The 26401-nt window shown below is 49.9% G+C and overlaps 1 protein-coding gene across 11 annotated transcripts in view; it reads right to left on the minus strand.

The window, feature by feature from the left end:
* Positions 1-26401, minus strand: part of Pacs2 (phosphofurin acidic cluster sorting protein 2) — a 54795-nt gene that overhangs the window by 15110 nt on the left and 13284 nt on the right. For 6 of the 11 annotated variants that reach the window (XM_063240768.1, XM_063240763.1, XM_063240767.1 and 3 more), the window contains exons 2-10: positions 12932-13019; positions 10445-10534; positions 9425-9550; positions 7816-7833; positions 6508-6670; positions 5849-5922; positions 5617-5697; positions 4476-4535; positions 818-975 (exon numbers count right to left, since the gene is read on the minus strand). In XM_063240768.1, the coding sequence (XP_063096838.1) occupies positions 818-975; positions 4476-4535; positions 5617-5697; positions 5849-5922; positions 6508-6670; positions 7816-7833; positions 9425-9550; positions 10445-10534; positions 12932-13019 (858 nt within the window). The remainder of the gene's footprint in view (positions 1-817; positions 976-4475; positions 4536-5616; positions 5698-5848; positions 5923-6507; positions 6671-7815; positions 7834-9424; positions 9551-10444; positions 10535-12931; positions 13020-26401) is intronic. The other 5 variants (XM_063240765.1, XM_063240769.1, XM_013144926.2 and 2 more) reach the window with 3 other exon arrangements.

The following is a 26401-nucleotide window of genomic DNA, read 5'->3' on the forward strand; positions in this document are numbered from 1 at the left end:
ACAAACCAAGATCACAGTGCTGATTTGCCCACACTGGACCTTCAACCTGAAGAGGCGCAGAACTCCATTCCACTACAATCTCACTGGGCCTGGAGGGTGCCCCTCACCCCTGTGAAGGTCAGTAGCCAGCACTTCTGAGCCTAGGAGCTGTGCCTCCCCCACCACACAGACCAGGATTTCCAAATATCCAAACCCATGCATGGACTTCCTCTGTCCACTCCTCTGGCCCAGGGCAGGCTCAGTCAGCTGCACAATAAGCCACAGAATGGCACTCAGCAGGTACAGCAGGAAGCCCTTTGCAGCTCCCAGGGTCCCTGCTCTCCCGTAGGACACCATGCCTGAGGGACCTCTCAATCCTCCATGCTGCCCACATCCCACCTGCCCCCATTCTCCGAGCTCTTGCCTCCCAGAGAATGTTCCAGTCCACTCCACTTGCACTGCCTCCCAATGCTCTGCCTGTGTTCTGGCTTAGTAAGAATCAGGGGCAGGCCCAGTGGTCTCATCACATTGCTACTTCTGCCCTGAGAACCACGCTGCCTGGCTGGGACAGCCTTTAGGATCTGCCCCTCCCTCAACCAGCTACCTCCCACCTGCTCTCCCATGAAAGAAAGCTCCCTGCCTCAATCTACCACAGTAGCCTGGGACTGACCAACACATTTCCCTCCTCCAAAGCTGTACTTGGAAAACTTTTAAGCCCTGGTGCCTTAGGTCAGGCAGGGTCTGCTGACATGTGGGTAGAAGGGTATTCCTGGGGTTGCAAGGAGGGCCGATTGCCAGGATACAGCAGCAGTGCCTTGTCTGGGCCTGACACACTCACCTGAGCTTGGGTTTGGGAGTGCTGAGGACGCTGTCATCATCTTCCATGTCAGGACCACTGTCACTGGGGTTCTCCATATCCAGTGTGTCATACAGGAGGTCCAGGTCCTCCTCTGCCTCAGGGACATGCTCTGCGGGATCCTGCTCTGAGTCCAGGACCTGCGGTAATGGGAGATGAGTGAGGGGGCTCTCTGAAGACCTGAACCACCCACATGCCAGGCTGTTCAAAGCTTACAAAGAAAAGTGCACAGGGAGATGAGTACCCAGCACCACTAAGTACCCTGAGCTCCCAGCACATTTCATTTTAACTCTTCCTATCCTAATTTAGGATCCAGGCACTGAGACACTATGTGGGCTCTTAACCTGTGAGGGCCTCCCCTTGATACGCTACCATGGGCTGTGCTGACTCAGAACAAACTTGAAAGTGCCTGGCAGCTGTGCCCCTTTTGCGCTAGCATACAAAATGCTGCTCTCCCGCAAAGACCTCTTGACCTGTAGTCCCATCTCCCCATCCCCAGGCAGGCACTGATCTGGATCCTCCTCAGTCATTGCAGGATGGAGGTATGCAGAGTGGAGCCTCCTAGGTCTGGTTTTCTCCAGCACAGCCTGTTCCTTTCTGAATAGGACCCCAGCCTGGCTTAGCAGCCACCAGCTGATGGCTGCTCCCCATGTAAGAAGTTGGTACCATCACCAGCCTGAGTGAGCTGTGGGTTCACTGTTTGAAACACATGTTGCTGATTGAAATGTTTGTATTTTTATTTTGTCACCTGTGCTTTTTTTTTTTTTTTTTTTTTTTTGTCTTTTTCGTTTTTATTGGTACCAGGGATCAAACTCACGGTCACCTGTGCTTTTGATGTCAAATGTAAGAAACTACTGCTTAGCCCAGTGCTGGGGATTTAGCTCAGTAGCCTAAGTGCCTGCCTGGCAAGTGCAAGGTCATGAGTTTGAACCCTGGTACAAACAAACAAACAAACAAATAAATAAATAAATGGTGCCTCCTAGCAAGCACACAATGAAGTATAATCTTTTGTATGACACAGCCCATCATTAGGGTAACAACCTGTCAGGGCTGGTTCCAATTAGGTAGCTCCAGTTAGGTATTATTTTCTGGGAAATATGGTATTTATTTTAGGACCAACTTGTGGATTTTTGCAAAAAGGCAACTGGGGATTGCATAGGGATTGTGTGGATCTGTAGACCTGTGTATATATGTACACACATATTTTTAGACAAGTGCTCTACCACTGAGCTACATCTCAGGTCTATTCATATCTTCTTTGGTTTTTCTCCACAATGTTTTCCAGTTTTACTGCAAGAGTCCTATGCATTTTTAAATTGTATTGTTTTTGTTGGGTTCTGAGAATTCTTTATGGAATTGGGATACCCAAGACAGTAGAACCATAGTCTCCAGCCTGCACTGCCACCTTGGGAGAGCCCTGGGACTGCTGTGTGGTCCTTAGGGCCCAACTGTCTCCCAGTCTGGTGTGTACAGAAGACAAAGCATGGAGTCAAAGATGTTTCTTCAGCCTTAAGATTCAGTGTTTGCCCATTGCCTTTGGAACTTACTTAGGTTTGCCTTCCTTCCTGCTTCTTTCAAAAAGGGGACTATTTAGCTTATGCTGGTCTTCTCATCATATTTACAAAGCACAGAACTTGTTTGGTTTCATGAGCTCACAGTTGGAGAGGAATCTTAGAACAAATCCTCTCCAGTGACTTTTACCCCTATCTGATGTAGCAAAGACTTCAGTTTGTTTTTGTTTGTTTGAGATAGGGTTTTTTTTTGTTTTATTTTGTTTTGTTTTGTTGGTCTTTTTCAGACAGGGTCTCACTATGCAGTTCAGGCTGGTCTTGAACTCACAATGATCCTCCTGCCTCAGCTTTGCAAGTGCTGGGATTACAGGCATGCGCCACCACGCCAGGCTTGAGATGAGTTCTTGCCATGTGGTCCAGGCCTCCTCGAACTCTCAATCCCTTTGCCTCAGCCTCCTGAGTGCTAGGATTTTAGGTGTGTGCCACTGTGCGCAGCTGAGACTTTGGTCTCTAAACTTCTGAGTGATGTTAGAATGAATTAATTTTTCAGGGCTATTAGATGGAATGAACATATTTTGTATGTAATGACACGAATTTTGGAAGCAAGCAGCAGAATGCTTTGGTCTGAACATTTGTGTCTCCCTACAATTCATATGCTGAAGCCTAACCTGAGGTGATGTACTGGGGTTGGGGGGGGTGGCTCTGGGAGGTGATTAGTGAAAAAGGCCAGGGAGAATATGCTCCTGTCTGCCACTGACAGTAGGAAGGACAGGACCAACTGTTAGCACCTTGCTTTGAGTCTACCTCCCCCAGAACTATGAGTAGTAGGTTCTGGCCATGTCTTAGCTGTCCATTCTAAGGAGTTCAGGCACAGGTACAGGAAAAGTGTAAGGTGGCCCAGGTGGGTGACCACACCTTGCCGCACCTTTCCAGCTCATCCCAGAGCTGCTGTGATGATTATGAGCCGGGGACAGTGCCTTGTGCAGAGGCAGGGGTTCTCAGAGATGGGGACACAGCTGTGGTGAGACAGACTGGTCCCTGCCGTCTTGCACAAAAGGGAGTGGTGTGGAAGATGAGATCAAGGGCCAGATCAACTGTGAATTTCAAACACACCTGGGAGACCATTCCTATAAAAGTGGGAAGTCAGTGCATGGCATGCTGGGCTGAATCCCAGCAATTAGAACCAAGTCTGTTCAGTCAGGCATGTTCTTCAACAACCCACTTGCTGGGCAAGCACGCTGCAGCCAAAAGTACCTATCTACATCTTACCCTGGTGCTCAGGAGGGGCAGCAAGGCCTCAGGCAGGGACCCCGCCTTGTTGTGTTTCCAGCTGAACCTGGGAACTGCCCACTGCAAGGCACAAGCCAAAAGACATGGCCTGCTCACCCTAGCAACAAACAGTGATGCTTGCTCACACTAGCAACAAACAGTGATGTTCCCAGAAACATGCTGGCCCTGACATGGCAGGATATGCCCTTTTCCTCACAGTGCCAGAGAAGAGCACTGAGCATGGTTGAGCCTGGACACTGCTGCCCTAGGCATGGCCTTGTATGCGTGGACACAGAGCCATGATGCAAGGGATGCCTCCTCGCCACGTGGACCTACGCCATGCTGTATTCTGCAATAAATTGAAGTGCTTTTCTTTTGATTATGAAAGTAATACAATGGGGCTGGGGTCAGAGCTCCATGGCACAGCACCTGCCTGGCAAGTGTGAGGTCATGAGTTTGATCCCTGGTACCAAAATAATAATAATAATAATAATAATAATAATAATAATAATAATAAAAGCTCACTGCAGATTTGGAGCCTAAGGTTTAAAGAATTTAACATTTAAGGTAGCAAGAGGGCCGGGCCCAAGGTGTGCATGGGGCCTCTCTGTACTTCCTGTGAAATTCTTCTATAGACCTAAAACTCTTTCCAAGGTAAAATCTAGCTATAAAGCTGGCAGACACATAGCCCTATACCCATCTTCCTCTGGGTACAAAGCAACTTGGAATTTAGCTGAACCCCTCATGGCTCCAAGAGGTGGCACCACTGTTACTCAATCTGGCAAGCGAAGGACAATGCCCCAGAGAGTAGGCACAGAGCCAGAGCTGGCCAGAGCTTGAACTCAGAGCAGCCCACTCACCTCGTCTGACACTTTGAATCTCCGCAGCAACGCTACAACCTTCTGCTTGAAGTTCTGTTGCTGCACGACAAGGGGTCAGCGTCAGAAGCAACGTGAGAGCTGTGAGATGAGTGTGGCTCAAACATGCCACAAGACAGCTGCAAGACATGGCTCTTACACACTTAACGACATACGTTCACGGCATCTGAGCTGGGCCAGCCTGGGGATGCTTGGGACGGGCTGACAGCCCAGACCCAGAGGAGGGGAACAGTGCAAGGGTACGCTGGTTCCCCAGTCCCTCCAGAGCCTCTGCAGCACCACATCTCAGAAGAGCTGCTATATGTGGGTGGCCCAGCTGCTCCCTGGCTGCCCCAGACCTTTGATCTTGCCACTGGCCACCAAATGGAGTGACAGCCCTCAACCATGCACAGGGTGCCAACCTATGGGGACTCTTTATGCCCTGTAGGGCTAGAACCCAGCTTCCTGAGACAAGAGTTCCTTACTTGCCCATGGCCTCCCTCTCACTCCTTGCCAAAGTGGGGGGGGGGATTGTCCCCTTGGTAAGCACTGCACTGGGGTTCCTTGGCCATCTATGCAGCAATCTTGTGGGCACAACCCAGTATGGGGCTTTGGGACTCCAGAAGGGGCACTGCAGCTAGGAGAGGTGGGGCTGCCCTAACTTTCCTCTGGAGCCTCACTCCTGTGCCTGCAGGGTCAGCAGGCCCTGAGAAAGTAGAACTGCCATAATCAGGTTGTCTGGTACCGAGCCCAAGGGGAGAGATTTGTACCCAGGTCCCTGTCAGTGGGACCCTGGGAAGCAAGGTGGCCATCCCAGCCTCATTACAACTCCTCAGCCCCTCATGACCATGTGGCACGGTGCCAGGACAGGTGGTAGCAGGACAGGGAGGCATTCAAGGAGCTAATGGCCAGATGCTGCCACGGGACGTCTCCTGCTTAGTTTGTGTCCACTTTCAGACAGTGGGCAAAAGGTAACATGGCAGACCCACCTAAGAGCAAGGCCATGGTGTGGACTATACATCCCCTGAAAGGCTTCTTGCCCACAACCTCCCCTCAAGGGCTCGAAGGCCATATGTCCACTGCATCCATCTCAGTCAACTACCCATGCCCGTCCCCAGTGCTAGTAAAACTAGCTTCCACCGACCCTGGTCATGGACGTCGTTCTTACAATCGATCTCCGCTGCTTCTCAGGCTTTCCCACATCAAAGTCATCCTCATCCAGATCCTGTGGATACACAGCAGGTCCTGAGGCTGCCGCCCTGCCTGCCCTGGTGGTCTGTCCAGTACTGGGGCAAGGATATCCAGTCTCCCTATCTCCTACCCTCCAATTCTCCTCACCCCATAGCACTTGGCCACACATGCCCAGTGCCCATTACCTGCCCTTGCACGGCATCATCACTGGCCTCCTGCTCAGAGGAGAAGCTTTCGTACTCCTCTTCAGAGTAGTTATCTGTAGAGGGAGGGGCAGGTATCTGGATAACATGACTTTTGCAGCTACATGGCCATCAAAACCATGGCTCCCTGGACACAAAGGGGGCATGTGGCAAGGGCCCCAAGTGCTGGTGAAGATCCTGAACCCCTAAGACTCAGAGGTCAGTGGACTACATAGTATGGGGCTGGTAGAAGTGTCCAGAAGGGTTGAAGGTAGGGGCCATAGGGGGTCATCCTAGACACAGCCTCCCTCACTTTGGCAGGTGGAAGGACAGCCACACCAATGGAGATAGCAGTAGCACCTAATGGTCCCAAAGCACGATCCTATGCCAGGCCCTGGCCTCAGAGGCAGTGACAGATCAGCTTCATGATCATCCTCTAAAAAGGGTATGTAGGAATTGGTCTTGATGACTGAGAAGCCAGGGTCCAGATCCACAGCCACACACGTGACCTTGCTCAGGGTTTTCAGCTGAGGGAGTGATGGCCAATGCTTCACTCACCCTACTTCTCCAACCACCTGATGGCTGTGTGTCACCTGACATGCCAGGGCAGGAGGTAGCACTGTCAGGTAGAGGAAGAAAGGGTTCAACCTGGCCTCACGCACCTGTGGACTTGGCCTTGGGGCCAGCCTGCATGGCACTGTCCTCGTGGTCAATGGGTTGACTGGACAGGGAGACAATCCAGATCTCAGCCACCTTGACAGAGGCCTCCTTGATGCTGCTGCAGAGGCTCAGGACTTGGCCACCCTCCGAAGGGTGTTGCATCACCTGTGGGTGCACAGAGCTCTAGGAAGCACCCCAGGAATAACGGCCCCCACCCCTGAGCCTGGTCCAAGTGCAGGACACCCAGCATGCAAGAGCCTGGCTGCAGAGGAGGCCAAAGGGATCCAGGCAGAGGCCACCAGCTAAGTAGGAGCTAGAAGTGAGCAGACAGTTCCACAGTCACTGGTCCCTGCCACACCTGCTGTTCCTGACAAGTCACCTGCCTGGGACTGCAGCAGCCAGGTGTATGTGACATCAGGGATGAGGGCCAGCCAGCAACACAATGTGGCCACTGACTCGAGTCTGACGTCCAAGAACTCATGTCAGTGGGGACCAAGGAAGAGCAACCATCACTGCAGTTCAGGTCTACAACAGTGTGGGAGAAGCACCAGGCCTGGCCCATAGAAACATCAAGCCTGGGGCTACTTGTGTCACAAGTGTTAGGGAACCAGAGGGCAGAGCAAGCCCAGCCATCACCCAGCAGCGGCAGCTACCACTCTGGCCACGCTAGCCTCAGAAACAGACAGGGCACCTGTAAATCTTGCAGACAGGCTTTTGTGCTGTGTGGGTGCAGGCTACTGGGCCAGGGAGCACTGAGCCACATCTCCAGATCTTTTTAGTTTTTATTTCAGGAAGGATCTCACTAAGTTTCCCAATCTGGCCTTGAGCTTTCCATTCTCCTGCCTCAGCCCTACCTCCTGCCTCTGAGTGTGCTGAGATTACAGGTGTGTGTCACCACATCCACTTGGCCTCCGTACTTTTAAAATTTCCTCTGGGACCATCTGATCAGATCCAGATGTTAGGATTTTATAGGCCAGAGGTTTTTTTGTTTTTAATTTTGGGGCCTAATTTGGGGTGCTAACTCAGAAACCAAATCAAAAGGTCTTTGGACAGCTCTGTGCCAATATTCCCCTCATTCCTGGTGCCTTCATGTGGACATCATGTACCTGAGTGCACCCAGCCCCGCACCCTGGATGCCACCTCCTGTGTCCACCTCTGTGGTAGAAGTCCAAGCACCCATCACCCCCCAGAGTGACCTCCAATTGGCTCAGAAATCAGTGCCAGCTGTAGAAGCTGATACCCACTGCATCCAGGAGCCGATGGGCAGGTAGTAGTCAGAGTGTGGTGAACGGCAAGGTGTGGTCACATACCTGCTCCCAGGTAGAAGGCTGGAGAGAACATGGCCTCTGTCAAAGGTGTGTTGACCTCTTCCAGTCCAACTGAGCCAAGGCCTTGCCTATGAGCCAGAGGCCCTCATTCCCTTACGCTACCCCTTTGCTGCACATTTCATTTGGCCTCCTAGCCCTGAGACCATGGAGACCAGCTCCTGCCAGGCCCCAGGCCAGAGTTCCTCAGTGCTGGCTCAGCCTCCCAAGTAGGGTCCTGCAGTCAGTCCCGAGGGGAGTCCACCTGAGGTGGTGCAGGTGGCCACGCAGGTTCTAAGCAGTACCTCTCCTGTGCAGCTACCAAGCCCCAGGGACTGCCACTCTCATGTTGTTTCTCTAACTGTGCACCCAACTCTCCTACATACCTCCTGTTCAGGCTCCTCTGTCTTCCCAAGTGCCCTGGACAGAGCACTCAATGGGTCAGGGCTGGAGAAGTACAGGGTGTAGTCCCTACTGCTCAAGGTCTGGACCCAGGGGGAGGCTGGCCCTGCCCACTATTCTGCCTCCTGTCTATGGACAGGTTCCAATTTCACCATATTCTCAGGGACCCTGCTTCCCAGCCAAGTGCTACCCTGAAGAACTGGGTCACCACTAATAATTCACATGACCAGCACAGAAGCTCCCAGATACAGGGCCCCACCACCCTTCATCTGAACCGCAAAGTCAGGACCCCTCCTCCACCCACCCAAATTAACTAGCGCTCACAGCCAGCACCCAGCAAGCCCACAGTGGTCATGGGAGAACATCCAGGCCAACAGGGATAGACAAACAGTGAAGGAAGGATGGGGCCCCAGTGCCTGGCTGAGTTACACTAAGGGACAAAGGCCATGGCTAGAGAGGCAGGAGGTAGGTGGCTAGAGATAACAAAGGACCAGTCATAAGAAACCTGCTCTGGGCGGTCCCCAAGTTCAGGATGAGGAAGTCTGGGGGTAATGGCCATGGGGGTAGGGATACAGGGACATGTCCGGGAGGGTGGGTCCTCTCAACTACGGAGGGAAGAGGGGGTCCATGCAGTGTGGCCCACTAATCAAGGAAGAGTTTGGGGCAGGGGCCAGAGAGAACATGCCAGATCCAGGAGCTAGCACATGGTGGGGGCAGTATGGGAGCTTGGGCAGCTGATGTGGGGTCAGGGATTCACCCCACCTGTGGGTGCCCACAGACCCTGAAATAGCCCCATAATGTAGTAAGTCTGAGGCCTAAGGAGTAAGTGGGACAGGCCTCAGTTGCTCCTTTTCCTAGAACTGCTCCTGTGGCCCCCATGATGCAGGAGGAAAGTCTGGGCTCCTCTGTCCCAGAACCCCTCTTGCTTCTCCACAGCTCCCATAGTCCCTGATCCAGGATGGGGTGCTAGGCTGAGGTCCTCCCATGATGTCCCTGCTGCCAGGTGGGGGCTGAGTGAGGCCCCCAGAAAGACTCTGCAGGGAAGCCTGGAAGTCGAGTGCGCACGGGGCTGTGGCAGGGATGAAAAGAAACACATGGGGACAGTGCAGAGTCCTCACTGTGCAGCCCTGATAGAGGCTCCTGCTGCACTGAAATGGCATTATGACATGTGTGGGGAGTCTGTATGAGTGGACCGCCCAGGCCCAGCACTCACCTCAGCCATGTTGATGGAGCCTACGGCCAGCGTCTTGTAGCCCAGGATTGTCCGGTTTTTGTACCGCTTCCTGCGCTGCAGCATGATCTGAAGCTTGTTGCCTTCTCTCTTCAAGAAGTGAGGGTACTGCAGGCACGGGAAGCTGCCTGAGGCACACTCAGCCCCGCGAGGGGCAACCCTAGTGCTGCCCAAAGCCCTTGCAGACACATGAGACAGGCCCACATATTGGACACTCCCAGCTGAGCAGCCCTACACAACTGTACCCAGCACCTACCCTACCCCTACAGAGGCACATGCATAGGACAGAAGCTCCTAGCCCTTTCTCGGGTGTACAAAGTGATCTGAGATGTGGCAGCTGGGTCTGCCCTCCCCAGCTCCAGGGCTGTCTGCCTCACACCTGCACACGCATCTCACAAGCCCAGTACTGAGTACATAAAGAAAGTGGGTAAGCTCCATGTTTGGCAAACTGGGCTTCAGTAAACTGGGCTCCCATGGGCTATAGCTATGGCAGTGAGGGCAGGGGGTGGTGTTGCAGGGACTCAAGTGTTCTCTGAAGCACAGCATAGTTCCACACGTTTAAAAGATGAAAGATTAGGATGGGACTTAGGATGAATTAATTTAGTGGGTTTGGAATGAGTGGGCTGATCTGTTTTCCTGACAGGGCAGGGACCTGGAGAAGGTAGGAGAGGAAGTCTCTGTCTCCTCTTTGGTGGGGAGGTCAGGGGCACACAGAGCATGTGTTCACTAAACTCATCCTAAAGTATGTATAACACACCCAAAGCCCATGTTTCTGCCCATCTTTCCTAAGTATGAGGATGAAATGGCTTCAACTTGATGATTTGCTATTTTTGCCTTATCATTCCATTTTCTTTATCATAGGAAAGGGATGAAACAGACAACATAATAAACCAAGAAAACTTCCTAATCATTTAAGAATAAATGGTAAGAGAACATTGAAATTAACAAGGATGAAGGGAGTAATGAGGAGCCATGTTATCACCAAGGGCACGGACCACTCACCTGAAGAGAGAAGGTCAGGGCTAGGTCAGTCTCCACTTGTCCACTGGGGGGCAGCACAATCTCATGAGACCGTAGGACTCTTTTGGAGCCCTGTGAGGAGATAGCCACCTTGCATTAAAGAAGGGTATCACACAATAAGACAAGGCAGGATAGGCGCCATGGGTCAGTTAGCACCCAAGAATGTCCTCGTCCTGTGCCTACCATTCTGTAGGATCTGCACAGGAGAGGGGAACTAAGGTCACCTGTCAAAGCACATTTAGGTCTAAAGAGGCAGTGCCAGTTTGCAACTAGAAGGCTGCAGCATGGGTGCTACATGACCCAAGGACCCTCAGAGTGACCACGCTACAAGGCACAGTACTTGAGACATTAAAACACCATCATGGGCACCTGGATGCAGATGTAGACTTGCACCTTTAGTAGGAAGCAATGCACCATTCAGATCCAATACAGCAGGACCCAGGCCCTGCTTTGCAGCATACTGGGCTCCCAGTGCTTTACAGATCTCTCATAACAGTGCTGTTTAAGAGATCTATTCCAGCAGGGGAGCCCTGAAGACTCCAGGACAGGCAGTCAGGCAAAGAGACTGACATCAGGCTCCTCAGCAGTCCGCAGCAAGTAGGTAGAGGTGGGGTTACAGGAGGGGTGCAGTGGGGTTACAGTGGGCTGCTCCAGGACAAGAAGATGGGATAGGAAAGGAGAGGGCTGTTGGGTATGGGGTACCCATGGTATGGGGCAAAGGCTGTTCCACCGTCCAGTTCCCCAATTCCAATGCAGACCTTTCTTTGCTCTGGGCTCCTGTGATCCCAGAACAGAGTTAGGGTAAGGGTGAGGCCCTAACTTCTGGCCTCACTGGACTAACCTAGAAGCTATGATGGGAAGTAAGGATAGGGCTCAACAGGAGCCCAGCCTTCTCCCAGGCTGGGGAGTAGAGCTTACGTCTGGGGCCTGGCACAGCATCCAGAGATGCCTCAGAAAAGGGGTAGGGCCATGGTTTTCCTCCAGCCCCACCAGCCTGCCAGACACGGGTGACCTGAGCCAGAGAAGGTGCTGAGGAGAAGCAATAAAGAACCAGGGGGCTGTGGGATGGGGAGATGGGCCAGGGCACAAAGGAGGGCTGGGAGTTCTGTAGTGCGGAAGACTGGGGAGGACTACAGAAAAGGTTGACTGGGGCACATGGGCCAAAGACAGGCAGGGCAGCCCAGGAGAGGTCACAGTCCCCAGTGAGACTCAGATGCCTGCAATAGGCCAACTCACACCTCGATGACTTCCGCATGGTTCTACAGACCTGGAAAGACCTTGGCCCTTCGCAGCCAGGGGCTGACGCACAGCCTACATGACTTTCTGCCTCAGCCTAAGTGGCTGGGATGGCAGGTGTGTGCCACAGCATCTGGCACTCTCCAGGTCTTTATCAGAAGCACATCCTTAGCCAGGAATGGTGGCTCATGTCTATAATTTCAGCTACTGAAGAGGCAGAAGGTCGACAGTCTGAGCCCATCCTGGGCAAATTAGAGACTTAGTATGATCTTGCCTCAAGGTTAAAAAAAATTAGGGCCAGGGATTTAGCTCAGTGGCATGAGCACCTGCTGGCAAGCACAAGGTTATGAGTTCAATCCTTAATACAAAAAAAAAAAAAAAAAAAAAATCAAAAAGACCTCTAGCATTTTGGGTCAGGAATTTAGTTCAGCAGTGTAAGCGCCTGTAGGGCAAGCACAAGGTTGTGAGTTCAATTCTCGGTACCACAAAAAATAAAAGAATAAAAATGAAAGGGCTGGAGATGTAGCTTAATTTGAATGTCCCAGGTTCAGCCCCCAATACTGAGGGATGCAGAGCAGCAGCACCGTTATTTTTTAGATGTATACAACTAAGGAAGAATCAAGACAGGCTGCAGCCCCAAAGCCCATGCCTTAGTGTTGAAGACAGCCGACATGGTGGTCCATGGCCATGCTGCATCCCAAAGTTCTGCATGCTGCCCCTGTGGGTCCAGGGAACATTAAGCTGTTCATACAAGGCCCCCTTCCCCAAGCAGGATCCTGGGCTCACAGGGCCAAGGTGTGGAGTCAGCAAAGATCAGTGGCTGCCACACTGCCAGGGGCACACACAGGGCCATGGCCCTGAGCATCTCACCAAGAAATGGCACCTGCATGGCCAGGGACTGAAAGCCACATCTTGTCTCTGGGAAGCAGACTAGAATTTTGTAGCTCCACAGGGCTGGTGGGATACTATTTGGGCCAGTTACTAGCTATTGTCCCCTGGAGGGATGGTCAGGGCAGAAGGCAGCTCTTCCCTTCATCTGAAGCTTTGAATGAAACTAAACTAAAGCCCAATATAAGGACCCACCAGGAACCTGGACCTACCTGACTCCAGTTCTTCGTACCCAGCCCTCACCCTGAGGAAGGTTTTAGTGACAGGTGTCAGGAGGGACTGGAGTGCAGGGGCCGCATAGCCTTGTGCTGCCACATCTGCTACAGGGTGGACCTGGGGGCTCACCTGCATCTTGACTGCAATCACCACGGACATCAGCTCCTTTTCCAGCTCTCTGAGAACTGCCAGCTTCTTCAGGGTTAGGCTGCATAACCTAAAAAGTACACACAGCTTAACCCTTGGGGGCTCCCTGGAGTACCACCCCAGTGCTACACTTGCTAGACATTGGTCTTCTCACTCTAAGAAGGCCCTCTGCAGGCTCAGCCTCTGCAGCATCCCTAGGGCTCCCTGCATATGGCAGGCAGGGCTTCTGGCTCTCTCTGCAGCTTCCTCACTTACCTAGCCAAACAGCACTGAGGATGCCTGCCCATGGGACAATATGGGACAAATGTGCGTTCCTCTGAAATAAGGCACACCGCCTGCTCTACAGCTCCAAGTTCCAGGACAAACATCCCCAGCTGTGTATGCCGGGTCCCATTGGGAGATCTTCTGAACTGCTGGCCTAAAGTGTACCTGAGCTGGCAAATGCCAGGCACAACCCTTCAGAGGGCATAGCCCTCTGCCATCAGAACAAACACTAGCACTTCTACCTAGGGGCACAAGGACTGTATGCAGGGGCACAGGGCCAGCAATTCATCATTCCCATTCAGTTGCAGGGGCAGAGGGAGGCAGGTGAGCTTCAGCTGCATGGCTTCAGGGAGTGGTGTGAGCTCTTGGGCACCTGCCAGCCCATGAACCCAATCCCAGTGAGCCTAGTAGCTCCACTGAGCTAAAGAGGTGAGGGCAGGGATGGGCTTCCTGCAGGGTGTGCCCTGACCCTACAGCAGGGCAGCAGGTGGGAAGAGGTGTGTGGCATCAGCACGGACCATCTGGGAGTGAGCAGGGCAAAGGAAGGCCACAGCGGGCAGGCAGGATGCACCTTACACCCAAGTGAGATGATGTGGGCACAAGCAGGTCCCAGTGGGGCCTCTAAAGCCAGAAGCTGGGCTGTGTGACTCTGCAGGGACTCAGGCATGGCATCTTTCCAGCATGACCTGGTCAGTCTGGCCCACCAGGAAAGCATAGATCCACTGGATGCTGGGGATGCCTCACACCAAGAGCAGTGCCAACCTCATTCACATGTTTGTGCTGTACCTCAGTCTGCAGTTTAAAATTTGGGAGCCATTTTTAAAAATTTTTTTATTTAATATTTTTGGACTATGATAGAACTTGAAGCCCTAAAACCATGGAATGTGAAACTGAAGGTAAAAGTGACTACAATGATAGGAAGACAGCTAGAAAGTCCCAATGGCTTGTGAAACTGAGTAGCACATTCCTAAACAACCCACAGTCAGAGAGGACATTTCAAAGGAAAGCAGGAGACACTGACTGAATAAAGATGATACACAACGTGCCAGTATTTGTGGGACAAAGCTAAAGCCGTGCCAAGACGGAAGATCGCAGCATGCAACATATATTAGAAAAGGCTTCAGGGCAGGGGGTTTAGCTCAGCAGCACAAATGCCTGCCCAGCAAGCACGAGGTCATGAGTTCAACCTCTGCCTGGCAAGTGCGAGATCATGAGTTCAATCCCTGGCGCACACACACACACACACACACACACACACACACACACGGCCTTCAGATAACAAATCCAAGCTTCCACCTTAGAAAAACAGGAATAAAAAAGAACAAACTAGAGCCACACGTAGTGGTGCACGCCTGTAATCCTAACACTCGGGAGGTTGAGGCAGGAGGGTCATTGCCAGGAGGATTCAAGACCAGCCTGGGCTACTATGTAAACTTACGGCCAGCCCGAAATACAAGTGAGACCCTGTCTCAAAAAGACAAAACTGATAGACAAACAAAAATTAAACTCAAAGGAAATATAAGAAAAGAGATAATGAAAAAAGTAGAAATAATCAAATTGAAAATTCAAAAACAATAGAAAAATTAAACCAAATGCCAGTTTCTGGGGGGGGGGGAACCAACAAAATTCGTAAAATCAGCCAAAAAAGAACATAAGAGAGAGAAGACAAAAAATTTTAGTTATCAGAAATTAATGAAAGAACTACAGACTTTACAAACATTTAAAAGATCAGAAAGCACCATAAACTACAGGAACATAAATTATAACTTAGATGAAATGTAAAAATTTCTTGAAAGCCATCAAGTACCAAAAGTCACCAAGATAAAACAGAGAATAGTCCTCTATCTGCTAAATAAATTGAACTAATAGTTTGAACATTCTGAAAAAGAAAACCACGCATATTTAACCAGATATTAAAAGAAGAGGGGTGGGTATAGTTCACAGTAGAATGCTTGCCTGGTGTGCTCAAATCCCTGCACCAATGCCCTACAGATAACAGAAATGGAGCCAACACTTCCTGAGCATTATACTGAATTGGCATTACTCTGCTATCAACACTAGACAAAAATAGAAGGAACTGCAGACCAATATCTCATGAACATAACTGCAAGTTCTCCAACAAAATTTTAGCAAACCAAATCTAGCAGTGAGTAAAAATCATAACTAGTATCAATGATCCAATAAGTAGAGGGCTTGTCTCAGGGAAAGCAAGAGTGGTTAGACATCTGAAAATCAAGTAACTCACGGATCAACAAGCTAACAAAATAAATAAACAAACCACAGGCAGTACTATAGTTTGCAGGAGTGACCCCCAGAGGCCACATGCTTGGTCTTCAAATGGTGACATGGCTGGAAGGAGGTGAGAACTGGTGGGGCCTTGAATGCACGTTAAGACCCCATCATGCAGAGCACCCTTACCGACCCAAACTGGTGGGTGATTCGGTGCTATTCTGAGACCGCGGCTGCCACCTGGCGACCTCATTGTGGAGGCAGCAGTTGGCTCTGCTCTGCAAGCCAGCCCTGTGCTGGGTCTTCTCCCCCTACTGCATGCAGGCATAGTGAGAGGCGGATGAACACCCCAGGCACTCTGCAGGCTGCCTTTGAGTGTGGGCACAGAATAGGATTTTCCTATACAATTTTAAAAAAATTTTAAGCAGATCTAAGAGATAAATCACCAACCTCAAACCAAAATCCTTTTTTTTTTTTTTCTGGTACCAGGGATCAAACTCACGACTTTGCGTTTGCCAGGCAGGCCCTTATGCTGCTGAGCTAAATCCCTGGCCCCTCCAAAACCCAATTTAGACCCTACTTTGGATAAGGTAATTACAAATGCTAAGTATATATAGTATTTACATATATTCACAAACTTATACATAGTTACGTACGCACATCCACGATGCTTGTTTGGGGATGGAGTTCCAAGGGCTAAATTTTTTATACTCAGTGCTCTCATAAATCCTACCTGTAGGAGTTTGCATTCCCTGGAATTTCTGTGACAGTCCTGGGTGTGGAGACATCAGTCTGACCCTGAGGACATGCTGCAGCAACAGGAGGTCTTGTGGAGCTCGTCTTCGAACTCCTCCACACCACACAGGAACACACAGCCCAGGCTCTTCAGCATACTAGTCAATGTCCAGGAACAACTTATCTGCCATCATGCATACCAATTCATGCTTGGAGCTAGTATCTCTAGATATTCTGGCAATGTAAGGTCTGTTTTGCTGGCACTATTCATGCAAATAATATTCAAGGGACAAGAAAAATCATTTACACATAGAAACTGAGCCAGATGTATAGAACATGTCTTTAATCCAAGGTTGGTTCTAAGAAGGACTTCAAAGTTGACTGAGCAAGGACTAGAGCTGCTCCACAACATACCACCTTGAAGGAAACCAGGGTGTGTGGTCTAGACACACACAGTAGCCAGAAATTAGACTGTATCTCACATCCGTGACTGCAACTCTGTATTCCTGCAACAGTGTGGACTCAAGTCATAGACATAAAACGAACTGTTAAAAAGGTCAATGTCCCATAAGACATAGCCCTACAGACCAATGGGCCCTGTGCCCACACTCAAAGGCAGCCTGCAAAGAGCCTCCTCTCACTATGCCTGCCTGCAGTGGGGGAGAAGACCCAGCACAGGCTGGCTTGCTGAGCAGAGCCAACTGGTGCTTCCCTGATGAGGACGCCAGGTGGCAGCCATGGTCTCAGAATAGCACCGAATCACCCATTAACCTGGGTTGGTAGACGTTCTCTACATCGAGGTTTTTTTTGAAGAAACAAAGAGAAAGCCACAGAAGCCCACAAGCTGCCTGTGGTCCCTGTCCCACTGTGCCAGGAGGTGGCTGAGACTGCCAGCTGTCCATTATCTCCACCTTCCAGCTTCCTTTAGTAGCAAGCCTTGTACGTTAACTAGGTGGCAGCTTCCTGCCCAGGCCATGGTTCCTGAGTGACACAAGGTAGCACCAGGTGCAGCTTGGTTAGTGCCTCATTTTTGGCTCACTGTTGCAGATATTCTGTGTACCCAAGACAACCAAGGATAGCGTGTGACAGTTACTACACGTATAGCACACACAGTCCACACCGTCTGCCAGAGTAACCTGGGTCCAATGTGGCCCACATCCTAAAGAGTAGACATCTGAGTGGTAAGGGAGGCGGTACAACCTGCCAGTACTCCTTGGCTGTGAGTATTTCCCGCAAACTGCCTTCCTGCAAACTGCCTCCAGATGTCTAGGAGCTCTTCACTCCAGATATTAATCATTAGCCAGTGTACACTGCAATCATCATCTCCTAGCTGTGGCTGTCATGCAGATAGGTTCTTAATCCCTTTTTTGCATAATCAAACATGCCCTTTGTATATGCTTCCCAGAATTTCTACTCTTTAATCAACCCCTCCTCATTGTTCTACTTAATCTGTTCCATGACAAGGTCATTTACCAAGCTGGTGCTGTCTTGTGTATGACACAGGGCAGAGACCTGATTTTATTACTTCCTACATGGATATTCAGTGTGCCCATGCCATGTCCTCAATTGCACACACACTCCTTTTGGGGGTGAATATCATCTCTGAAGCACACTGTGGCTATTATGTTACATGGATCAATTTGTCATACTTCTGCCAACTCCATATCATTTTAATTTGAATAGCTCCTTTAAATAAATTTGCATCTGCTAGGGAAATTACTCTCTGCTGAAGACTGAATGTCTTTGTTTTCTCCAAATTCACCCTAAAATCTGAACCCCCATGGTAATAGGATAGAGTTAGGCCTTTGGACGCCAATCTGGATATGAAGACGGGGCTTCATGATGGGATTACTGGCTTTTAGGAAGGATCACAGGAGTGGATATGGCATACACACACCCTGTAATCTCAGCACCCTGGAGACTAAGGTAGGAGGACTGCAAGTTCAACCTCAGCCTAAGCAATTTAGTTAGACCCAGGGAAAGGGAGGGGTGTGGTGCAGCTCAACACAAAGGCCCTGGGTTCAATCTTCAATACTACAAAGGAAAACAGGAAGGTGAGAGGAGGGGGGAGGGGAGGTAAGAGGAAAGGAGGAGAAAAAAAGGACCAGCAGAGTTGCTGCTACTCCTTCCCCTAGACAAAGACACAGGATAAAGATGGTTGTCTGTGAACCAGGAAGTGGCTCTTTGGACTGCCTGCAGGACCCTAACCTTGCACATCCATTTGCAGAACCTGAGAATAAATGCCCCCTGTTAAAGCCCCAGGCTGTGGTATTCCGCTATGGCCCCCAACACACTAAAACTCCTCAACCCATACATACTCCACTTTTCCTTAAAGTTGTTGTCCATTCTGTAGGCACTTTAACTTACTTTGGCAAGACCACAAAAAAGCTCTTGCTGCTTTTGCTGTCTTCCACCACCATGAACTGTTGCCCCTCTGCCATGTGTCAACCTGCCTCAGAGCCAACCAATTATGGACTGAGACTTCTACAAACTATGAGCTAAATAAACTTTCTGTCCGTTAACTTTGGGAGTTGGTATCTGTCTTAGCAATGAGCAAATAACTACGACAGAATTTGGTACTGGAGAAGTGGGGTTGCTACTATTGCTGTGGCTGTACCTGACCATGTGGTTCAGGAGACTTCAGGAATGGCTTATGGGAAGAGTTTGGAAAGGTTCAGAGATGCTGGCTGCAAATGTAGTGCTGGAATGTCTTAGGCTGTAGTGTATGGGAGGTTCTGGTCAGAGCTCAGAAGACCAGGAGACTGACAAATCCAGCAGGTAAAGACCAGGCTCAGGTTTCTGTAGGGAAGGACTGCACTAGCTGGTGGACTCCATATAATGTGTGTTATGGTTTGCCAAAAAGTTTGTCCACATTATGCTCATGTTCAGAGACTTTGCCTCAGACTGAGATTAAGGGCAGTGGAATAATTAAACTGGCAGAAGTTGTTCCAAAGCAGTCGAATGTTGAGTGGTAGCATGGTTATTGTTGGGGCTTTTAGCCAGAGTTATACTGAGAATAAAGAGCAAAGGGGCCAAGCAGAATGATTTAAAACATTTTGAGTTTGGCCAGAAAGAAGCTCTAGTAAACATGTGGACTGCAAAGATAGAACAGGGGAGATTTTTTTTTGTACTGGGGATTGAACTCACAATCTAGTGTTTGGCAGGCAGACATTTATGCCACTAAATCCCCAGCCCAAGCAGGGGTGATCTTGATTGCTAAGGAGGAACAGAGGAATAGAAAATATGGCCTGAGGCAACAGGACTCAACCCATCATAGTTTCAAATTTGTAAGTGAAAGATTCTGCTTTGAGAAGAAAACTCCAGAGCATCATGTTCCAGAATGGCAGCAGCCTAGAGAATGTGTTCCTCAGAATTAGATTCAGAGTGCTCAGCAATCCCCTACAGTCAAGAAAGAAAGTAGCCTGGCTACTGATCTAGCTGGCAGCAGACTTTTGCATCATCCATGAGGTGGTGATTTTAGGTACATGCAGAATACAGGAGTTGTATGGTCAGGAAGGCTTCTAACCCAGTTCAGAAAGCCTGGGAAGCCAGGCAGTGTGCCTGAGAGGGCAATGTGTGAATCTTTGAGTGTGAAGCCAAAGGTGCAGTGGAGACCCCAGAAGTGTGGACAAGCTAGGAACACGGATCATCTGAGAAAACAAACCTGCAAGGAGGGAGCAGAGTAAACCCAAAAGAGAAGCCATGGAGTTACAACCATCGGAACTGCTGTAGAGGTGAAGCCACCCAGCCCTTTGAAGTTCACACCTTGCCACAGATTGCCTCAGAGCTGCACATAGAACTACAGGACTTAGTTTGCCCTTCTGGATGTTGGGCTTTCTTTGTCCCATACCTTTGTATCCCCATTTGTAGCTTTTGGAATGGAAATATCTATCTTGTTCGATTGAACGTTGGAAGCGTTTGGCTTTCTCTTCATTTATATATGGTTTCACAGTTAAGAGTTTGCCTTAAATCTCAGAGGAGACTTGGGACTTGGACTTTTCAGCAATGCTGAAACTGTTAGGACTCTGGCAACTTCTAGAGATGGACTATGCCTTGTGTGTAAAGGAATGTACATGAATCTTTGGGGGGACCAGAGATGGAATGTTATGGTTTGATATCCCCCAACACCTCATACAGTCATGAGGAGGGCAGGCTTTTTGAGGTAGCTGAATCTAGACTTTGTGACTGATTCATGACCCATTGCTGGGATTATGAGTGTGAATGGTATACCCACCCTAGGGCGGGTAGCCTACATAAAATTTAAGGGACAGAAAAAGTCTTCACACACTCTTGTTGCTTCTGCTGTCTTCCAATGCCATGAACTGCTATCCCTCTGCTATGTGCCACCCTGTCTTGGAGCCAGCTGGTTATGAAACCTCTACAAACTATGAGTCAAATAAAACTTCCTTCTTAAACAACAAAAAAAAAATATTATAAAGAAAACCCACACAGAATTTATGAAGGAGAATCGTGGCAAATAGTCTGTGCCCTCATGCCTGGCTTTTCTGTTCACTCAGTGTTCCACATTCTCACAATAGTTTCCTCTGTCAGGGATTTCTCCTACAGAAGTATAACACTCTGTGTCCAATCTATTTCTAGCCAGCCACTACTTACTATGTGGTAGCATTTTATTTTCAAAGTGATAGGGCAGGTTTCCCATACTACTGAGTCTACGTGTGGATCTTGTGGCAGTTGGTCTTCTAGAACCGGTTCTAATAGCACAGCCGCTCATTTCCCGGGCCTCTTTGGACAATAAGGCCGCCTGTAAAGGGCAATTTTTTCCTTCCAAGAAGGAAGTTGGTGCACTGTCTGTCATCCCAAAGTATATTCCTTTTCCTGACCCCAAAGAACATGTTTCTGACACTGGCCATCAAGGTTGGTAGCAGCACTGTCCAAAACCTGCTGCAGTGATGGGAAGGCCCTCCAGCCAGCCGGTGGGGAGCTGGCAGCTGCACTCACAGAACCAACCGTGAAGGCCAAGGAATGATCTTGCATGTGTTACTATACTGGATAGTGATGCTCTATAGACTTTAGTAGGAGCCCTACAAGTTAAAGAAGTTCCTACTTATTTCTATATTCCTAAAAAAGACATGTAAATTTCATCAAGTGCCTTTTCTCAATATATCACATCATTTTACCTTCAGTCTATGGCTGCGCTCCAGGAACAAATCCCCAAATGTGAAATCAGTCACCCACATGTATCTGTGATGACTCTGCTATACTGTCAGGTTCAGTCCATCGACACAGCATTTGCATTCATGCAGGACACACTTCTCCCCTGTAGGGCCCTGTGGGTTTTCTTGATACCACTGCTGTAGAATGTAGACAGCTAGGCCCCATTTGAAACACACCATGAGACAGGGCTCGTTTCTTGAAGATTTGGCAGACTCACCAGTAAAAACCCTGGTGCCTTTGGGAATAGAACGGGTTTGATTCCAGCCCTGTTTTCTGAAGGGAAAGGGGTTTCTCTATGTAGTTCCTGGGGATAGAAGTGATCCAATTCTCGGATCTTGGACTGTTTGCATAAATACAATAGGATACCTTGGGGTGGAACAAAAATCTAGGCACAAATTCCTTCAAGTCTCACACACCTTACATGCAGAGCCTGGACAGGATACAGGACTGTTAGTGAACTACCGCAGTGACTTTCGCCTGTTACCTGAGTCAGGTGTGGGGGTCACCATGGGGCAACAGCACTCAAGAAATTTTGCTGGTACCGATAAAAAGGAAAAAGACAAAAAAAAAAAAAAAAGAAATTTTGGATTTTGGAGAATTTTGGATTCTCATCTGGCAATTCATACTTTTGAATGCTCATCTGGTAATTCATACTTTTTCTAGAAAATTATTTATCCAAGTTTTTCATATTTATTGACAACATATTAATGTTTCTGATTTTTAAGCTGCATCTGTTCCATTTCGTTCCTAAAATTATGTGAATGCAGGCTAGGGATTTAGCTCAGCACCATAAGCACCTACCTTGCAAGCAGGTGGTCGTGAGTTCAATCCCCAGTACCGATTAAAAAAAAAAAACCCACACAAAATTATGTGAATGCTTTCTCTTTGTCTCTTGCTAACTTTTGCTAAAGGTTTGGTACTTTATTAAAGGATTGGCTTCTGGTCTTTACTAAAATTCCACTAAGACTTGTTCTTTATCCTCTGTTATGGTTTGTGTCTGGATCATCCCCCAAAGCCTCATTCACTCATTCACTCATGGCGGGTAGGGGAGTCTTTGAAGGCAGCTGAGTCTAGCAATTGTGATTGGTTCCTTCCTGGAATTGGTGATGTGAGTGCTGCACCCGCTCAGGGGCGGATAGCCAGCATACAATATAAAGGAAGGAAGGAGGCAAGCTCTTCCCTTTTTAGATCTTGTCACCTTTGGTAACTGCTGCCACAAGTGGCTGCCCTTGTGCCATACCACACTAACTTGGAGCCAGCTGATTATGGATTGAAACCTCTACAAACTGTGAGCTAAATAAACCTTTCCTTCCTTAATTGGGTGTTAAGCACTTTGTCCCAGCAATGAGAGAAAAGTAACTAAGATAATTCCTTAACTTGAAGAAAGTCCCTCTGTGCTTCACGTAATTTGAACTGGATGCTCCATGACTGAGTGATAAAATCTTACATTTAAAACGATAAGTTCTGCCCTAGGTGTGGTGCTATATACCTATGGTGCCAGCTACCTGAGGGAGTCTGAGGCCAGCCTGGGCAGCACCACAGGACCCCATCTCAAAACAAAAACAGAAACAAAAACAAAAAATAAAAAGAGAAGTTTCAATATCCAGAATCTACACTCATGTGTGATGCTTTGCCTCCCAGGTATGCATCTTCTCCATGCTGCCTGCAACCTGCTCCCCGCCGAGTAGATTCCTTGGACTCCTGAGTCTTCTGACTGGACTGGAAAAGGGTGCTGCAGCCTCAACCTGGCATTCATCCCGCAAGACCCTAAAGTCTCCCCGAATCATAGTCACATTAGGGTGCCTTTCCAGCTCTTGCTTGGGGAGCCCCCTCATCACGCTGCAGCATGAGCCAAGGGCTGCCCCTGCCTTTCCTGGTATCTCTCGTGGTCTTTCCAAAGTGGCTGGTGGCTGCGTGTACACATGGGTGCTGCGACTACCTTTTCCCTCTCTACTAGAATTAACTCAGTTACAGGGAAACCTGTACACATCAGTGAGCAAAGTGACAGCCACAGGTACCCACGAAGCTGTGGAAAGCTGAGATCAGCCCTGGTCAGTGCTGCCCACTCCCAAAAGCTGGGCTGTGGCAAACTGAGGCAGGAGAATTCGAGGAAGAAGTGCTTGGCTCAGAGTGCACAGAAGGAGGCAGGAAGAGGGGAGCTCTGGGGGTCTTCAGGTTTCACTTGGACTGGCGGCAAGGAAGAGGGTAGGCACAGTAGTGCCAGGGGGATGGGCATCACTGTGGTGGGGCAGGCAGAGCCTGGGCCAGCAAAGAAGGTGGGATTTGAGCCTTCCCTCCACGGTTACTCTGAGCACATAAGACAGGTGTCATATAAGCCCTGTGGACAAGTGGCAGCTGTGGGGACTGCAGGTGACCAACGGAGGAGGAGTCTCTGTACCACACTGGTCCTTGGCTGCTGTGAGTTGTGGAACAAGTACCATCCAGAAAAATCTCAGAAACTCCCTAAGCACAGGCCATGTGAGACCTTCCATTTCTACAGAAGCATCTGCAGGCAGCACTCAGGACTACAGGATGGAGCACCGCCCTCTTGCTCAGGGAAACCAGGCCAGTGGTCCCCAGAATACAACCCTCAGTGCCCATGTCAACAAGGTGGACAGGATGGAGCAACAAAGTCAGAACCAGAAGCTGGGCCCTGATGCTCTGGGCCATGCAGTTCACGTGTCCCTCTGTCATCCATGTGCTCACATCCTGAAAGCCCAGGCCAGTGAGACTCCTTGAATTGTCCTCCCCCACAGGCAGGGCTGACTTTCAGCACACAGTCTGAGGAGACCCATGTAGAAGAAAGACGGAGTGGAGCTCACAGGCAGCTGATCAGGGTCACACCAGAGCCCAGTGAGACCCAGCAAAGGGTCTCTTTTGTATAGAGATAAAACACAGGTCAAACAGAGCTGACTATTCCAGCCACTGAGGCATACACAGAGGTCAGCACACCCACTGCTGTGCAGTCACCCAACCCCAACCCCAAGCTCAACTCACTGTGCAGACCCAAAATCTTGCACCCATGGAACAATACCTCCTATTCACCCTGCAGCCCCTGACCTACTTCCTGACCCTTCGAATCTGACTATTCAAGGATCTCATGGAAGTGGAACCACCCAGTATCTGTCCTCTGTGGCTGGCTGTGTCCACTCAGCCTATATCCTCAGGCCATCCACAACACAGTATGGTCCAAATGTCCTCCCTAAAGGCTGAATAATGCTCCATTGTGTGCATCTCGCATCTGCCCAGAGACATGTGGCTGCCCACCTCCCAGCCTCCGTGAACCTGCTGCCACATGGATGTGCAAATCTCCTTTCTGTCCTGGCCTTCAATTCTCTGGATCATGCACCAACAGGGGACAAAACAACATGACAAACAGGACTGGGGAGGGATCCAGACTGTCAGAGAAGCAGCTCAAGCCACCAGCAGACAAAGCTGAGGGGACTCTTTTCCAGTGCAGGACGCAGCTGGTGGGGGGCTGACACAAGCCCAGGAGTGGTGGGCCCAAGAGCCTGTGGGCCCAAGAGCAGTGACAATGGCCATTACCAGCCTGCTACTGAGCTCTTGTCTCCGCACATGCCTCTGACTCTGCTCCTCTCTCCTTACCCCCCCTGCTGGACAGGTGTTGCTCCTGCCAGAAAAAGCATCTGCCAGATGCCCTCTGCATGACAGTGCCTGGACATGGGCTCTCCCTATATAGCCCAGCCCATGGATACTGGCATGCTATACCTGTACCTCCTGGGCTGTCACGCTGCCTAGCCCCTGCAGAGGAGCCTGTGTGTGCAAACTCTATGCTCTATGCTCTATGCTCTATGCTTGAGGCATTTTTACTCTAAAATGAAAAATTCCAGGCCTCTCCAAAGCCTGGCCAATATCTCCCTGGGATGACCTCAGGCCCTTGGTTCCCACCCCAGCCTGAGAGTAAGGTCCAGGTCCTTGGGTTCGTCATCATCCTTTCCAGTCTGACTCTTATCTGTAAGGCACTAGCAACAGATGATGACAGATTTGAACAGGACCTGGTTCAGGGGTGTGGAGGAAGCCCAGATACACTAAGGAGGTCAGTGAGTACAACAACACAGGGATCCAGGCCACATGGGCCATAGTACTGGTTGGAATGAGTGAGCACCCCAACAATCCTCATGGGGGCAAAGTGAGTGGCAGAGCAAGGTGACCTCCAAGGGGGTAGAGGCCAGTTCCTTCGTCCCCTGGGCTCCCACAGCACTTACCCACTGGCTGGGTAATGGGGGGTCAGACTTAGGAGAGCCAGCTGAAGGAAGGGAAACTGAGAAACTGGAAGAAAGGGAGGAGGACCAGTCACTGCAAGGCTGCAGGTCAGCTCAGGGTGACAGGTGGACACTGCTCCTGCTGGTGGGCTCCAAATATTCCACCAAGACCAAGAGCAGCGCCCAAGGTCACGTATCAGTTCAGTATGCAAACTTCATTGGGAAAGCCCACATTCACATCTGAGATTGGAAAGAGGTACTTAGACCAATGCAGGAGCTGGGGCAGCCACCACGAAAGTACGCTGAGGTTCTGTACCACACCCTCATGACAAGCTCTCGTGGACAGCTTGGTGACATCTAAAGCTTCATGCTGCTCTGCAAGCTACAACCCTACCAGGTGCCCCAGCCATTTGTACCCAGACCTCAACCCCTCGTTCCAAGACCCAGCACATACACAGGCCTCTCCTCCATGACACAGCCCTGGACAGGGATCTTTCCCTTCAAGCCACATCCAGGAAATGTTGCTGTGGAGATGCCCTGTTTAAAGTGCATGATGTAGCCACTCACGGCAGCACTGTGGACCTGAGGCAGACAGGAGGGCATTTTATGGATTTCCAAATGTACATCAGCATGCTGGCTGGCCCCAGCGAACACTGATGTCCACCACTACTCGGACGCAAGAGGTCACATGGGGAGTGGACCCAGACACTAAGTCCCAGCCTTGTACGACACTCAACCCATAGGCCCCAAATGCTGGTATGCATTTCATCAGGAGGTAAACCAAGGGACCTTTTGTCTCTAGGCACTGTCCTTTCACACATGTCTA

Source organism: Cavia porcellus, unplaced genomic scaffold, assembly GCF_034190915.1.
Source record: "Cavia porcellus strain 051 isolate PalLab524CR breed Dunkin Hartley unplaced genomic scaffold, mCavPor4.1 scaffold_31, whole genome shotgun sequence".
Classification (NCBI taxonomy): domain Eukaryota; kingdom Metazoa; phylum Chordata; class Mammalia; order Rodentia; family Caviidae; genus Cavia; species Cavia porcellus.